The 16,114-nt window shown below is 38.8% G+C and overlaps 1 protein-coding gene across 1 annotated transcript in view; it reads right to left on the reverse strand.

Annotated features, from left to right (window-relative positions):
- The window catches only part of NAA15 (N-alpha-acetyltransferase 15, NatA auxiliary subunit), a 76,914-nt gene extending 64,182 nt beyond the window's left edge, over window positions 1–12,732 (reverse strand). The window contains exon 1 of the mRNA XM_074229275.1: window positions 12,562–12,732. Within this exon, the coding sequence (XP_074085376.1) occupies window positions 12,562–12,615 (54 nt within the window). The 5' untranslated portion in view covers window positions 12,616–12,732. The remainder of the gene's footprint in view (window positions 1–12,561) is intronic.
- Window positions 12,733–16,114: the final 3,382 nt, after the last annotated feature.

A 16,114-nucleotide genomic window follows, 5' to 3' on the forward strand; every position in this document is an offset into this window, starting at 1 on the left:
TCTAAGTTTACTTATCTGTAAAATGACCTGGAGAAGGAAATGGTAAGGCACTCCAGTATCTTTGAGAAGAAAACCCCATATGGGGTTACAAAGATCCAAGTATCACCAAAATGAGTGAATAACAGTAATTCCAACATTAGCCAATGTGAATATATCCAAAAAGTGAATGAAGAGTTTACCAAAGACTGTGTGTCTCAAGAGTCAGAGCAAAAGCTATAGGACCTCAGATGTATGATTCGCTTATAAAAATCCTATTAATAGCATCTATGTAATAAAAGTATACAAAATGGGATTCCTAAATAATTACAATAAAATATACTTAATATTCTTTCTCCAATCTATGCTAACACACCTTAAACACAAATAATTAGAAATAAAATAATTTTACTTTGAAATAAAAATTTTCATCCTATCTCTTATTTTGTTTGTTGTCTTAATTTCCTTTTGGTAGATTTGCTTCCAGATCACATTCTCCCATGTCCCAAAGAGTTCTATTCTGGGCTCTCTTCTCTTCTGCTTCTATACTGATTCTCTTGCTGATTTTCATTAGCTCCCATGGACTCTGATGATTCTCAAAATCACCTGCTGAACTTTAGTCTCACAATCTCCAACTGCCTTTCAGATATCTCAAACTAGATGTTTAGTAGAACTCTAAAACCTGGACTTGTCCAAAACTGTACTCATTATCTTTCCTTCATCCCTCCCCTACTTCTACCTGCTCTATTACTATAAAAGAGCAACACTATTCTCCCTCAGGCTCACAACCTGGGAAATCATCCTGGATTCATTATCTCTTACCCATCACATTCAAGCTGTTGCCAAGATTTCACCTTTGCAACAGCTCTCAAATATGCCACGTTCTGAGAGTGACACTGCCAGCACTCTACCAAGTCCTCATCACCTCCCACCTTGATTACTACAATAGCTGCTGGTGGATCCACCTGACTCAAGTCTCTCCCCACTCCAATCCAGTAAAGTGATTCTCCTAAAGCACTAGTAATATCAGTAAATTCCAGTGGCTCCCTATCACTTCCAGGATCAAATACAAAATCCTGTTTGTAATTCAAAGTCTTATAATCAGTTTCCTTCTCCCTCTGTCAATCTTCTTACACTTTCCTTCCCACCCCAGCCCCATCCATGTTCCTTCTCCAAGTAAACACTCCATTTTTGGCTCTGGGCATTTTCTCTGGCTATAGCCCAAGCAAGGAATAACTTTCCTTCCTCAACTCTACCTCCAGGCTTCTCTTAAGTCCCAACTAAAATCCTATCTTCTACAGAAGTCTTTCCCACCCTTCTTAATTCTTGTGCCTTTCCTCTCTTAATTAGTAACTATTTAGCCTGTATACAGCTTACTTTACATATTCATTTGTTTGCTGTCTCTTCCACTAGACTATAAACTCCTTGAGGGCTTCTTTTTGCATCCCCCATGCTTAGTACAGTGGTTTACAAGGTTTACTGACTGATCTTCTATAGCCCAGGGGTAGCAAAGAAATATTCAGGCTGCTGATATGATATATAATTGGCTCTCTTTTTAGTAAGTGATCAATATTTTGGAAATTCCAAGGATCCAAATATTATCCTTTGATTTTTAAAAAAATAAATTGTAAAACTGAGACTAATATAGAAATGTTTACTATGATAGCACATATAGAAACTATATCAAACTGCCTATCATTTTCAGAAAAAAAGAAGGGAGAAAAAGTTGGTATTCAAAATCTTATAAAACTGCTAAAATTTTTCTTGATATGTAATTGGGAAAAAACTTAGATACTTTTAATAAAAAATTAATTGTAATACCCACAGTGAGATCTAAATCTTATTTTATCCCATCATACACTATACTATTAAGCAAAATTTTATCTAAAAGAAATAAACTATAGTTGACCTATAATCCAATTGTATAAGCTGAAATAACTTTTTAAATTATAAAAACATTAAGCTTTTGACTGATTTTATTTTCAAAAAATACAATAGCCATGACAAGTTTTCTTCATTCAAAAAAGTTTCAGGTGGAACACAAAATTCAATAATTTCTCAGAGATGTCTAACTAATTTAAATCAATCCTCTAAGAAATCAAGAGAACCTAAAATTTTTCTCTATCAGCGAATACCTGACTCACTTGCTAAGTTGAAAGAAATGGAAGTCATAGGCTGTTCACACTGGTTTATGATATAAACTTCTTTGAAAAAGCTTATAAAGAACTGCCCCCCCCACACACCTCCCTCCAGTAAGATCATGGCAGAAATAACATAAGAAATGCAAAAATTCACTGCAAGTGACTGTTTCTATCCTTGAAATGCACAAAATAACCACCTGTGCAGCTCATAGGCAATAGGAATGAAAATTATAGGGTCAAAATAGAAAAATAAATTCTCAGTCTCCAGTGGTACCAAAGAAGAGCCAGTGACATCGCCACTAGGCTCCCCAAATAAAACCCCACAGAGACTATCAATCTACAGCAGGACCCTCAGGGAGCAACAGCTCAGAATGCTGTGTGGATCAGAAAAGGTCATCCCAGGACCCCAACTTTGTGAACAACCTGTCCTTGAGACCATCATATAAGGAGGGCCTTGAATATATAGCACTTTAAACCTCAAAGTTTCAAATAGCACCTAAAAAGACTTAAGATTCCACCCCCCCCCCCAAAAAAAGAGAAGCCCAGTTCAGGAACTAAAAGCTGTAGAAAAGAGTAAACCAAAGACATCAACCAGGATTTAAAAATTTATCGCAAATCTAGAGATCTATAAAATGAAAGTGTAACTCTAAGAAAACTGCAAAGACCCAGGATCTATCCTTTAGGGTGACAGTAATAACTAGAAGAAATGAAAATTCTTAAAAATTGGAGAGTAAGCTTAGAAGAGAATAATAAAACTGAAAATGGAAAAAAAGGTAAAATAGAAATCAATGATGAGACAGCAAAAAGTTTTAGAATATAAAATACCTAAATTAAAAATAATTAAATTGGAAAACAGGTCAAAGATAGATCATTTAGGTAAATCACTGGATTCCCCAAAATTGTTAAAAAAAAAAAAAAAGCCTGGACACTATATTTCAAGAAATTATGCACCAAAACTGACCAGGTGTAGAACAAGAGAACAAGTTAAAGATTAAAAGACTATACCAAATACTGCCTACAAGGACCCCAAAAGTAAAAGTTCCAGTAATGTTATAGTCTAAATTAAGAAATTCTATTATTATTTGTCACCTGCCATGGCTTCCCCCTGCCTAAAAACATAGCCATGTTTCCCTCATCCCCCTAAAAACTTCTCTTGATCCATGTATCCCCATTACCTATCCACCATTCTCTCTACCCGTATGTCACTAGACTCCTAGAGAAGGTCTTCTACATTATGTACCTCCATTTCCTCTCCTCTCACTATTTTTAAACAATCTGGCTTTCTTCCCCGGTACCAACAGAAACTGTTCTCTCCAAAGTTACTAATGATCTCTTAATTGGTAAATCTAATAGACCTTTTTCAGTCCTCATTCTTGTTCTCTCTTCAGTCTTTGACAAATATAGATCACCATTCTCATTGATAGTCTCATCTTGCTATGTTTTCATGACAGTACTCAATCCTGGTTCTTCTCTTAACTAACTGAATCTTTATAAGCCTGGTTTGCTGAAAACTCCTGGTCATATCTGCAAACTAAGGTCTCTGTCCAGAGTCCTCTTAACTCCTCTATAAGGTTGCACTTGCTGATTTACTTGGCTCGCCTGGATTCAATTACCATCTTTACGTACATGATTCTCAAATCTACTTATCCAGTCTTATTTTCTCTGCTAACTCCAAGACAAAAATCTTCAACTGCCCACTGAATATCTCAAATTGGATGTGTTGACATACTAAACTTAATACGTATAAAAGTTAATTCAAGGCAGCTAGTTGCGCAGTGGATAGAGCACCAGCCCTAGAGTCACCTGGAGTCCCAAGAAGACCCAATTTCAAATCAAGCTTCAGACACATAATAATTACCTAACATAATAATTACCTAGCTATGTGACCTTGGACAAGTCACTTATCCTCATGCCTTGCAAAAACAAAAGTGAATTATCCCTCCCCCTCATACCTTTCCTTCTTCCAAACTTCCTTGTTTCTGTTGAGTATACAACTGTACTCCTAGTTACTCAGGTTTCCAAGTGAAATGCCATCCTCAACTTCATACCTTTCCCCCATATCCTATCTGTTGTCAAAAGCCTGTGGATTTTACTTTTATAATATCCATCATCTTTTGAATACACTCCCACCTCTCTTCTGATACTATCACCATCCTCTCATTCCTGCTGGTTGGATGCCAAAAGTCTTTCCCATTTCAGTCCCTTTTCCATTCAGCAGTCTAATTAATCTAGCTAACCTGAGATTTTGACAATGTCACTCTTTCCTACTCAAATTCAAGTGGTTCCTTCCCTCTCACCTCCAGGATTAAATACAAAAATTCTTCGGTATCCAAAGTCCTTCAAAGCCTAGCTTCTTTCCCAAACCCCTACCACCACCTTTCCAGTCTTCTTACACCTTACACCCTCTCCACCCTAAAACTCCGGGTTCCAGGTAAAAATCCCATGTTCTTTATGAAATCTTTCCTAATCCATCTTAATTCTAATGCCTTCCTTCTGTTGATTATTTTCAGTTTATTCTGTATATAGTTATTTGTATATAATTGTTTATATGTTGTCTCTCCCATTAGACAGTGAGCTTCTTGATAACAGGGAACTTCCTTTTTGCCTATCTTTGTATCCCTAGCATTTCCAGCAGTGGATGGCAAATAGCAGAGTTTTAACAAATGTTTATTGAGTTAAACATTCAGAAGGAAGCTGTTCTAGTACCAAGGATCCACAAAATCATGATCATATAAAACTGATAAGCTTTTAAGATGAGAGAGCTTTGAATGCTCTATTTTAAAAGACACAGGTTTACAACCAAGAATAACTTCCCTTGCAAAGGCGAGTATAATGGAAACTAAAGGAAGAGATGCCTTTCAAGTATTTCTGATGAAAAGATTAGAGATAAGTAAGAATTTTGCAATTAGAACCCAGAAAACTCTAGAAAAATTAATTTATTCAAGCAACTGGAGAGAAATGTAAGATGATTGAAATGCTAACATTCAAAAAACAAATATCCCTTAGAATCTTAATGTCTATAGAGCTATTGAGGGAACACATAAATTTGCAAATGGATAAATGTTTAAAAACTACCACTGCATATAATTGGAAAAATATCAATAAAAAATAAATTTTAAAAGGGCATTGAGGTATTTAACTTACATATGAAAAATAAGAGGGCCTAGGGAACAGACAGGTTCTGTTCGGTTCTGAGAATTTAAAGAGAATAAAATGAATACAATATTGTAGGAAGGAGAAAGAAGGGGAGGTATATGAAAAGAGCATACAAACACAGAAAAGGACACAGTCATCAGATGACCCTCTCAATCTTGCCTGAAATGTACCAAGAAAAGCTGAACACACAATCTGAAAAGGACAAAGGAGAGGTGAATAGAGTTTGGTGATGAAGTACATCAGACTCAATAAGGAAACACAATATAGGACTGAGTAAGGAAGACACACAAGTAAAATATGCTTAACTGCTCTCAAAGGAGTGATGAGGGGAGAGGAAGCAAAGAATCAGAACATAAGAGGGTGTCCATCAAGTGAGAAAGGGCTGAACAAAATGAGCTATATGAATGGAATAGCATACAGGAGATTTCAGAGAATCATGGATAACATGAACTAATGAAGAAGTGACCAGAAACAGAACAATTTCTACAAAGAAGACAATACTGTAAAGGTAAATTATTATCAAGTCTTAACTCTGATCAGTGCAATCATCAACCATCTTTTCATAGAACATATGATGATATAAGCTACTCATCTCCTAAAAAAGAGGTGAAGATGCAGAAAGAGACATACCTTTTTGAACATGACCACTACCTAAATTCATTTTGTTTGACTGTGTTTACATATTAGAAGAATTAGATTAGTGGTGGGGGACTGAAGCAATAATAATGTCCTTGTCCTCCCCAAGTTCAGAAGAAAGCACAGATAAGTAAGAAGGTTTTTAAGGTAATGTGTGTAATTTATTATTATATAATTTTTAAAAGTAAGCCAAATAAGTCCTGTAAAAACAGATTCAAGGTTTCATACAATTCTCCTTATTTTCTGTTCTGTATATGGAAGTTCTCTTTTTTTTTCAGAAGTAAAAATACTGATTAAAAAAATATCTAGAAATAACTTTGTTCATTGGACAACCTTCTGATCATAAACATCAAGCAAAGTTTAAAATAGAGAAATGCCAAAGGAGCCTGCTACTGTGATTTTCTACTATGACAGAAAAAAGTGATCTTCCAGATGTTCGTGTTTTAAGACACTGGATTCTCCATGAAGCCCCAGGACACTGCAAGAATCTCCTAGAAAAGATCAGCCAAGACTCTTAAGTCTATCTACAAAGGGAAAAAAAAATCAGGTGGTTAAGGAATATCTACTGCTTAGCATTTGATAGAAATTCAAGCTATAAATTTGTCCTTCAGTATACATAACGGGAGCAGACTGAGTTGAGCCTAGCCAAACAAGAGCACTGGACTTAGCTGAAGAAATTGCGATATTCTTTTAAAGACAGTCAAATATCTCCTCGAATCAAAGGTCTATCTTTATAATACCATTATTCTACCAGTAGTGGATGATATAACATTTAAATATAAAAGTCTCTAAAAAAAGTGAAAATCAGTATCAAGCTGCAATACATAATAAGGAACAACTTAGAAGACTGGAGTTGGAGTAAAAGATGTCACTAGCAAAATATATGATCAAAACAGGCTAGTTATGTAAAGAGGAAAAGAGTTAACAGGTGAACAGCCTAATTGCTCCACTGGGATCCTTGAAATGTCTGAAGATAAGGAGGATCTCCAACATGTTGGGTGGATCCCCAATAGCAAACTCATAAAACATAGATAAGAGTTGCACAGCCCAAGAAGTTATGAAAAGGCTGTAATCTAAATCATTAGGAGAAGCATCCAAATGAAATCAAAGAGGCTTCTCCTGGGACTGACATATACAAAGTTCCTTAAATGACTTACCCAGGAATCCAAAGGAACTGAAGACATGCCTACTACAAAGGGCACTGATTTTGGATCTATGTTTTCCAAGCTAGTCCAGAATCTATCTTCAAATCCTTCCTTTACTCTCACATCACTGTATCCTTCCTTAAAAGTCCAATTTAAGTCCAACCTCTTCCTTGAATCCTCCCAGTTTTAACTCAAAATCAAATCTCCTTTCCCTGTTAGTCAAATATGTATTTAATATCTACCATATATGGCAAGCACCATGCTAAGTGGTAGGGATATAAATATGAAAAATAAAATAATCCCTGCCCTCAAGGAAATTACAATCTAAAACAAACAAACAAAAGGAAGAGAGGGTATTGTGTGGGCACAGTAAAGTTGATGAAGTTCAATCTAAACTGGTAAGAAGTTAATGTCTGAAAGATTTCTTTATGCTACCTTTCAGCCCTTTAATCAGTGGGGCAGAAGATAATGATGAGGGGTGAGTACTAAAACTAATGCAATCCTGAGTTTCCGAGGGGATGAGGTTTCCTGAAGGCGTGATCATAATGGAGTCCAACTATTTGGAAATGAGCACCATAAAAGAGATCTTAATCATTTATGAAGCACTTACTATGTGCTAGCACTATAGATAAAAATAAGAAAAAGTTCCTGCTCAAAGAATTTACAATCTAATGGGGGAGATAATTCATGTATATATAAATAGGCACACATACAGACCAGACAGAAGTGAGTTTTGTTTTGTACAACTTGAATTTAAAAATCCATCTCATTTGGAAATGTTCAGCATGCAGGCTCTGCAGAAGATGAGGGTTAGATATAGAAATCTATAGGGAGAGGATAACTGATACCAATGGGAGAAGAAAAGGAAGGGGAAAAGAGGTGAGAAGACCCAGGACAGTCTTGAAGACAACTTACACTTCTTACAAGATGGCTCTCCTTGCACAGATTCAGGGGCACCTACATGCATGAGTGGCAAGCTCAAGTCAAACTGAAATTTCAGGTGGTTAGAAGTTGCAAGCAATTAAAAAGGGGGGTGAGAATAGCATCCCTCCTGGCTCCTCCTCAATCTTGTTCATAAACTAATACCAGGGACTTCAGAAGGAATACACTTGAAAATACTCACACACCCACTCTATACACTTTTTTAGCTCATATACATTATTTCACTGATGTAGGAAATATCAGTTGAGGCAACTCCTCCTACCAGCATTATAGAACTTCTTCAACTTTTAGTCTTATGGTTATCTGTGGACCTGAGGTTTAATGACTGATACCCCAGATCACAAATCCAGCATGTTATGGGAGACAGAATTTGTATTCTAGTCTGACTCTCAGGTTAGTTCCCTATCCATTATGGTATTCACTCTTTTTCCCAAAGGGAAATACTAAAGGCATCATTGTATGTGTACTGTATCATGTATATAGATCTCCAACTAGATTATAGATGCCATCCCTTGAATGGCAGGAAAATAACTGTCATATTTGTTTCCAATATTTACCAAAGGTTAAATTATATTCACTATCAGTTGAATTCAAATACATTTCATTATTATCCTTTTAAAAATAATATATTAACAGTGAACCAGAAAATTTTTAACAGATATCTTGATTTTATTTTGAAAAAAAATTGCAGTTTTTTGTGCCTTTCTTCCATATTTTTAAAAATTTCAAATCACTAAAAATAGATCATAAAATTGAAAATGTTTGCTAAATGGAACTGAAACTTTTGTGACTCTAAAATGAAAAAGACAAAATTTAGCTTATGTAAGCTTAAATAAATCTTAAATAAGATTTCCATTAAATGCCTAGTTTTTATTCAGAATGTTTTTAAAAGATTCAAAGTTAAAAAAACCAACAAAACTTGTGTGTTTATATAGGATGAAACTCAAACTTTCAGGCCAAAATAACATTCAGACTTAACTGATAAGTTTTAAAATCCAAATCATCTTCCTACATGCATTCAAGTCCTATTCCAGTGTCTCATAAGGGGGAGGAGGTGACCCAAGTTCAATAAAGCTATGTAAGCAAAGCACAAGTTATGGCAGGCCCTTCACCAAGCTGGAAAAGTTTCAAGGATGTCCCCCTTTCTGCTTTACTTCCAACCAAGGACCAGCCTAATAAAGCTCAAACAGGACCCTCTCCAGAAGACTGACCACTAAATAACTTTTTTTCCCCAGTCAAAACAACTTCTGATGATAGTTTATTTAAGAAAAGGAGGGGCTTGGAGAGTGCATAGGTAGAGGGGATTGCCCACAAGCCTTTTTTTAAAGTAGTTATTCATTCACTAGGCATTAGAGTACCTACAGGCTCTTTAGCACACTTTGTGGTTACTGGATACCCAAATTCCACTATTGTTTTTTATCTTTGAAAATATTTAAGAATACAAATAAAACTCTACTAAATGTTCTATCACACACAGAAATCCTATTATAAGCAGTTCCCAACAACTGTAAAACTCCTGCAGAACTGGAATTCTGTTGTAGACTACTGTAAAATAAATTGGTTAACTATTCAGTATGTTATAACAATACTTAATCTATACTATGCCATCAATTTTGTTGGTTCTTTCTCCAAGGGCAAAAAATTTGCATAAGAGGTTTACTTTCACTATCTATAGTATACTAAGAACTATATTCCCTATAATTAAATAAAAGCAAAAGGGAAAACTTTCTCTATGCTTTCCCCCCTTTCTCTTTGTAGCTTTATCTCTTAAAAACTAACCTAAATAAAAATATTAATGCCATTTCATGAAAAGTATTAAATCTCACTAGCTAATTGAAGACTTTTTCAAAATGAAATTTTCTCCCTAAATGGGCTAAAATCCAGTGAAGACTGTATTTTGCTTAGCTTTAATAACTTAAGTTTTCTTCTACTTAAGAAACTGTACAATTACTAGAATTTATCACTTTTTATTCAATTTCAATTTAAGAAAATACTTTTATGCTTTTTATGTAGTCAGCTGCAGAATTCATTTAATTTGAGCTGTTAAAAGTTTTATCAAAAGAATCTCTTCTTTTTATTTAATTATTTTATTTATTTATTTATTTTTAGGTTGCAAGGCAAATGGGGTTAAGTGGCTTGCCCAGGGCCACACAGCTAGGTAATTATTAAGTGTCAGGCCGGATTTGAACTCAGGTACTCCTGACTCCAAGGCCAGTGTTCAATCTACTGTGCCACCTAGCGGCCCCCTTTTTACTTACTTTAAAAGCAGATTTATACACTCAAACAAACCTTATCACTTATAACTACATAGCAAATGAATGTATAAGTCATTGTTCTTAGAAGTGGAAGGGCCCTTAAAGATCATTTCTTGATTCTAGTCCAACACCCTAATTTTACTAAAGAAACCAAAGCTCAGAAAGTGATTATGAACTGCTCAATACAGGTAGTCAACCAGAGCTTCAAATCAGGTTCTCCAAACCCATTGGTCTTGCCTCTACACCAAAACTACCAGATTTGACTAGAGAAATACCTGTTAATTATGATGCAATGTACCACATAAAGAGTATGCTAAGCATATGTTAACAAAAGTATTCCTTTAAAATATTTTGAATTCAAATATCCTTTAATAACTTATAGGAGCAATACCCAAAATAAATGTCCAGAACTCTCTGAAGATAGTTTAGAAAATTTCTGATTTTTGTATACAAAAATAAAATGATAAAAACTTCTTGCAACGAAAAACAATGCTAAAAATTTCACATTAAAATGTACATAAAGTCAGTTTTTTTTCCACTGGACAAACTATATCAGGATGACAGAGAAGACATGCAAAAAAGATTCAATCAGAGAACAAAAAAGAAGAGTCAGTCTCCAAACAGACTATTGATGTCCCAAGATCAGCCCCAACAAAATTCCCTGCAGAAATTGTAATTCTGGAAATCTCCAGTGATATATAGAAACTGATTTTGACTTTTAAATTAAAGGGCATGCACACATTTTATCACAAAAGTTGAATCTCATATTAAAAACATCAGCTGTTTCCCTATTATGCCCCATTAATGAACAAATATCTATTTGGCAACAATGTTTTACTACAAGACATTAGGAATAGCCAGTATTTTCCTGGACTGAAAGTTTGATCAATGTTGCTCAACTTCCTAAAACACCTATGAACTGACAAACTTGGAGTCACTCTGAAACTCCAGACTGAAACTAGAATGCATCATCCCATTAAAGCACTTTTTCTTTATTCTCAATGTAGAATAATTTTACAGCTTCCTACTATTTGAAGATTAAAACATCTCATACCTTTCTGCTCAGCTATTTATATTTTCCTTAGACTTGCCTTATAAATATAGCCAGGAAGATCTGGGTTCAAAGTCATGCCCTGACCCAAACTGAAAGTCACTTAACCTCTTCTCTTCGTACTTTAGGCAGCTCAGACTAGGTAAAAGTCATTGACTGACCTGAATTAGTAAGGAGGTTTCTCAAATGTGAGTTCCCTATATCAATGCAATCACAAGGCTAAGCCCTATTGCTATCTTCATAAACACTCTATCACCGTATCAATCCAGGATCTAGATTCTCAGATCCTCTCTTAGTAGCATTTAAGGATAACTTGTTGTAAAAGCCACACTTTTCAGATGTGTGGCTCGTTTCAGTGTTCAAGTTTCCACTCTGCAATGTGGATTAATTTGATAGTTAAGATCCAACCAAGTACACTTACAAAAGGACGAAAACTACTATTAACTCTGATTTACTTCGATTTACTAAAATGACGATGAGATGTAGTTCGCACTTTTCCTACCGGTTTTTTCCACATCAACTATCTTAATCTCCAGTACATATATATATATATATATATATATATATATATATATATATATATGGCTTCATCATACCAAATTGAGGCTAGGGCTTCCCAGTTTTGATTTTTTTTGAAGTACTGGACTTCTCAAAGTTGAAAACGTAAGAAATGAATTCTGGAGCTAACATTTTCCTCGGGAGCAACTCAAAACGAGTTACTGTGAAGTCCTTTGCTGGAGAAAGCCTCTGGGCGAGGAGAGGGCAGGATTTCCATTCCACGCACACTCCAAGCCGGGGGAACGCGTGCTACAATGTAGTCGCGGCTCCGCACCGCGCACCACTCTGCAGACTCCACCAGGCACAGAGCGCCCCGCGGCCGGGGGCCCCCGAAGTGGGAGCCGGCGTCCCCTCCTGCGCTCCGCGGCCCCCGTGGGGGCTGCACCCCACGCGCGTCTCCTTCGCAAACTCAACCTCGCGAGGAAAAGCTCCAAACTTTTTTGCTCCGCTCCCGGCCCGCCCCCTCCCGCCGGGCCCCCCCTGGGCTCCACCTCCCGGGAGAGGGGCCGGCGGAGCCGGGCGGCCCCGGCGGGGCGGCGGCGGGGCGGGCGCGGCGCGCTCAATGAATGGGGCGCCCGCAGCCCCCGGCCGGGCCTAGGCGGGGCGCGGGCCGGGCCGGGGCGCGAGGCACGGACGCGAGGGGCGCGCGCGGGCCGGGCCGGCGGGCGGGCGGCGGAGCCCGGCGCGGGGGCTGCACTCACCAGGATCCGCTTGAAGAGCGCGTTCTCCTTGGGCGGGAGGCTCACGGCCGGCATCGTCCCGGCTGCTCCCGCGGCTCCCGCCGCCGCCGCCCGGGCTGGCTCGGGTCTGTCTGGGCGCTGTGGGGGTGTGTGTGTGTGTGCCCGCCGCCGCCGCCGTCCCCCGGCCGCCTGTTCGGTGCGGAGCGCCCGCCGCCGCCGCGCTGTGGCGCCCCCCGCCCGCCGGCCCGGCTCCCTCTCCTCCGCCGCTCTCCTCTCCCTCTCCCTGTGCCCGCCGCCGCCGCCGCCGCCGCCTCCCCCCGGCGGGTCCCCGTCGGCGGTTCACGTGGTAACTGAACAGACCGACAGAGGTAGCCAAAATGGCGGACGCGGAGGGCTTTCCCACCCGGGTCACGCCTCGCATCGCGCAGGCGCCGTGACCTCCTCTCCCCTCCGGTCCCCTCCCCTTCCTATCCTTCCTAGTCCTCGCCTTCAGTCCCGCCCAGAGCCGCTGGCGGCGGGGGCCGGAGCGGCCGCGGCGGCCCGGGAGCGGGGCGGGGGGCCGGGCCGGGCCGGGCCTGCCCTGCCCTTCCTGGCCCCGGAGCAGAACTCCCCCTCCCGGCCGGGTCCGCGCCGGCCCAGCCCGCCCGCAGCCGGGCCCGGGGAGCTGGGCGAGCACGGGGCGAGCCTCCCTCCGCGACGGTCTAAGGTCTCCGGGGAGCCGGCGCTCTGATAACCGGGGGCCGGGGCCGGAGCCACGCCGCCTCGCTGCCCCTCAGAGCCCCGGCGTGCTCACCTTTATGCCCCGAACCAGAGACAAAGACCGCTGGGCTTAAAGTACGGGAGAACTTCGAGAAGAAAATGAAAATGGGGACTGGCCCAATATAAACTTTGTGAATACGTGGAATGTAGCGAAATTGTGTATAATAATAAGAAAGCATGAGGAAGAGGACCTCGGGACAATGATCCCATTTTAATCCTGGCACCAACCCAGAGAGGGATGTGCTGCTATTAGCACCTCTGATTCTCAGAGCTTTTTGTTAAATGAATTACTTTGTTCATTCATAAGAGACAACTGAGGCCCACCTGGCTGTAATTATTTGTTTAGTCTAAAATACTTAGTCCTGAGTTAAGATTTGAATTCGGGGCTATCCGACTGCCAGTCCATCACTCTGTCCACTGGAACACCCAGCTAAACAAACTGAACCAAAAAAACCAAAAGAATGAGAGACTGATTACAAGTGTAAAGGAAGAAATATCTAAAAGCAGGTAGATCAAATGGTCTCAGCGTGGGGAGAATGAAACATACTACTTCTAATTGCGCAGAATGTTGCCCGGATGGATACTATCGCTGTATCTTTTTTCGTAAGTGTTTCTTTGTTACAAAGTTAGACTCAGGGTAGGAGAGAAAAGAAAGGAGTATGATGTAAGAACAAAAGATAGAAAGAAAACTGAGTTTTAAAAACTAGTATTTCTATTTGCAGTCTGTGAAGGATGGTTATTATAAAAGATTGAGAAAAGAACTTTATTAGGAAAAAATCAGTAGAATGTAAGATCAGGGGTGATTTCATTTTTGCCTTTGCATCCCAAAACCTAGCACAGAGTCTTGAAGAAGTAAAGACTTCACCGATCATGGTGCTATAGAAAGTCTGAAGCTCCATGCTATGTGTCATATCTCTAATCCCTAGGAGTTCTTGAAATCAAATGATATAGCTTGATAGTTTAAAGGGCTTGGAAATGTTCTATCAAAAATTTAGTCACATAATTTATCAAATAATCAGACTTCAAGCCCTCAAGTTTAATAAGTATTGGAAGGTGATTTTCTTTGCATTGACTCCCTCATTGCCAATGAAAAAAAATAATTCAGGGGTGGCTAGGTGGTGCAGTGTGGATAGAGCACCAGCCCTGGAGTCAGGAGTACCTGAGTTCAAATGTGACCTCAGACACTTAATAATTACCTAGCTGTGTGGCCTTGGGCAAGTCATTTAACCCCCATTGCCTTGCAAAAACTAAAAAAAAATAATTCACCAGTGCAATTTCTTGGCAAAAAAAAAAATCATTACCTGTGATACCTAATATCAGACTAAGATTGAATGTGCACAAGTGAACCATTAATGTAGTCTGGTAAATTTGATTTTGTTCCTGTTTCAAAGAGGTAAATAGCCTCCAATCCCAAAACAGACAGGTTTCTGGATTCTACATCTGTCCAGATAATATCATAGTTAAAATGCACACAAGTTTATTTAAGCAGATAGCATCAGTCTAGTCACACAGTCTAGTGGCTTTGATAGTCTGACCTCAACAATAAAATAGCTTATGTTGATAACTATCTTCTGAAAGTTGGAGAATCAAATTAGTCTCAGTTACACTGAATGGCATTCTAGCTAGGTATTCTCATAAAATATTATCCCCTGCCATTGTTTGATGCTGCTGAATGTATTACAAATTTTACCTGTTAAATTTGTCACCTTGTTTTGCAAACTTAAGGCTTTTTTCTTCTCCATCTCAAAAAATATTTTAAAAGTAATCAAATTATTTCATTTGCAAATTCATTTAATTCTGGAAATAAATTTAATGCTCCTAAATACATATGATTTCATTTAATATTATTTTTCCTACAAACTGAGGTTTTTTTAAGTACATCATCAGAAACTCCAGAGAAACTAAATGCAAGAGAAAGAATTAACCTTATTTGTGTTACACAGAGCATGAAAAGACTAAAGTTTAAATCTCTTGCTCCATGCTATCCCAGCTTCAGTGCTCAGAGCTAGACACCCCAACCAGAAGGTAATGGTAACACAAATATAATACCAATACTTTATAAAAGCTTATTAAACTCTTTCCTCCCTAAAGCTCTATGAAATAGTATAAGCATTCTTCTCATTGTATAGAGATGAATAGAAGTAGTACAGTACTGGCCTTGAACGTCAGGAAAATCTAGGTATAAATCCTGCCTCTGATTCTTAGTAGTCTTATAACCCTGGGTAAATTGGTATACCACTATGGTCTTCAACAATTCCCTAGGACTTGTCAGCCACCAATAGGTCAAAAACTATAATCAGTAGAGAGACAATCCTCTTATCAGGAGTTTCCCACCTTGATGAAATTGAAGCTCCTTCCAAATAGTCAGGAACAGATAACTAATAAATTTATATAGTTTTTACTCTGTGCCAGATGCTTTTTTTATGGGGAAACAAAAGTAACTTGACTAAAGATCATACAGTATCAGAAGCTGAATTGGAGAGTCTTCCTGACCCTAAGCTTAAGGTCCACTTTGTCACCTAGCAACCTAAGATAGGAAACAGATTCAAGAAAAGTAGATGATTGAAATATGGACACACAACTCTGTGTGTGTAAATGAGGCTTTAACCTAGACCTCTTAGGTCTTTCATGGCTATCAGAGAAACTAGAGTTGCCAGTCCTTAGAAATTATCTGACCTTATCTATTTTTGCAGATGAAGGCATCAAGGCCCAGAGAGGTTGAACTAATTCAACCAAGTTGAAAAAAAAGACAGGATTCAAAGCCATATCTTAACTCCAGAGTTCTTTCCACTGTGGTGCGCTGCCTTTTTATTCC

This window comes from Macrotis lagotis, chromosome 3 (genome assembly GCF_037893015.1).
Source record: "Macrotis lagotis isolate mMagLag1 chromosome 3, bilby.v1.9.chrom.fasta, whole genome shotgun sequence".
NCBI lineage: Eukaryota > Metazoa > Chordata > Mammalia > Peramelemorphia > Peramelidae > Macrotis > Macrotis lagotis.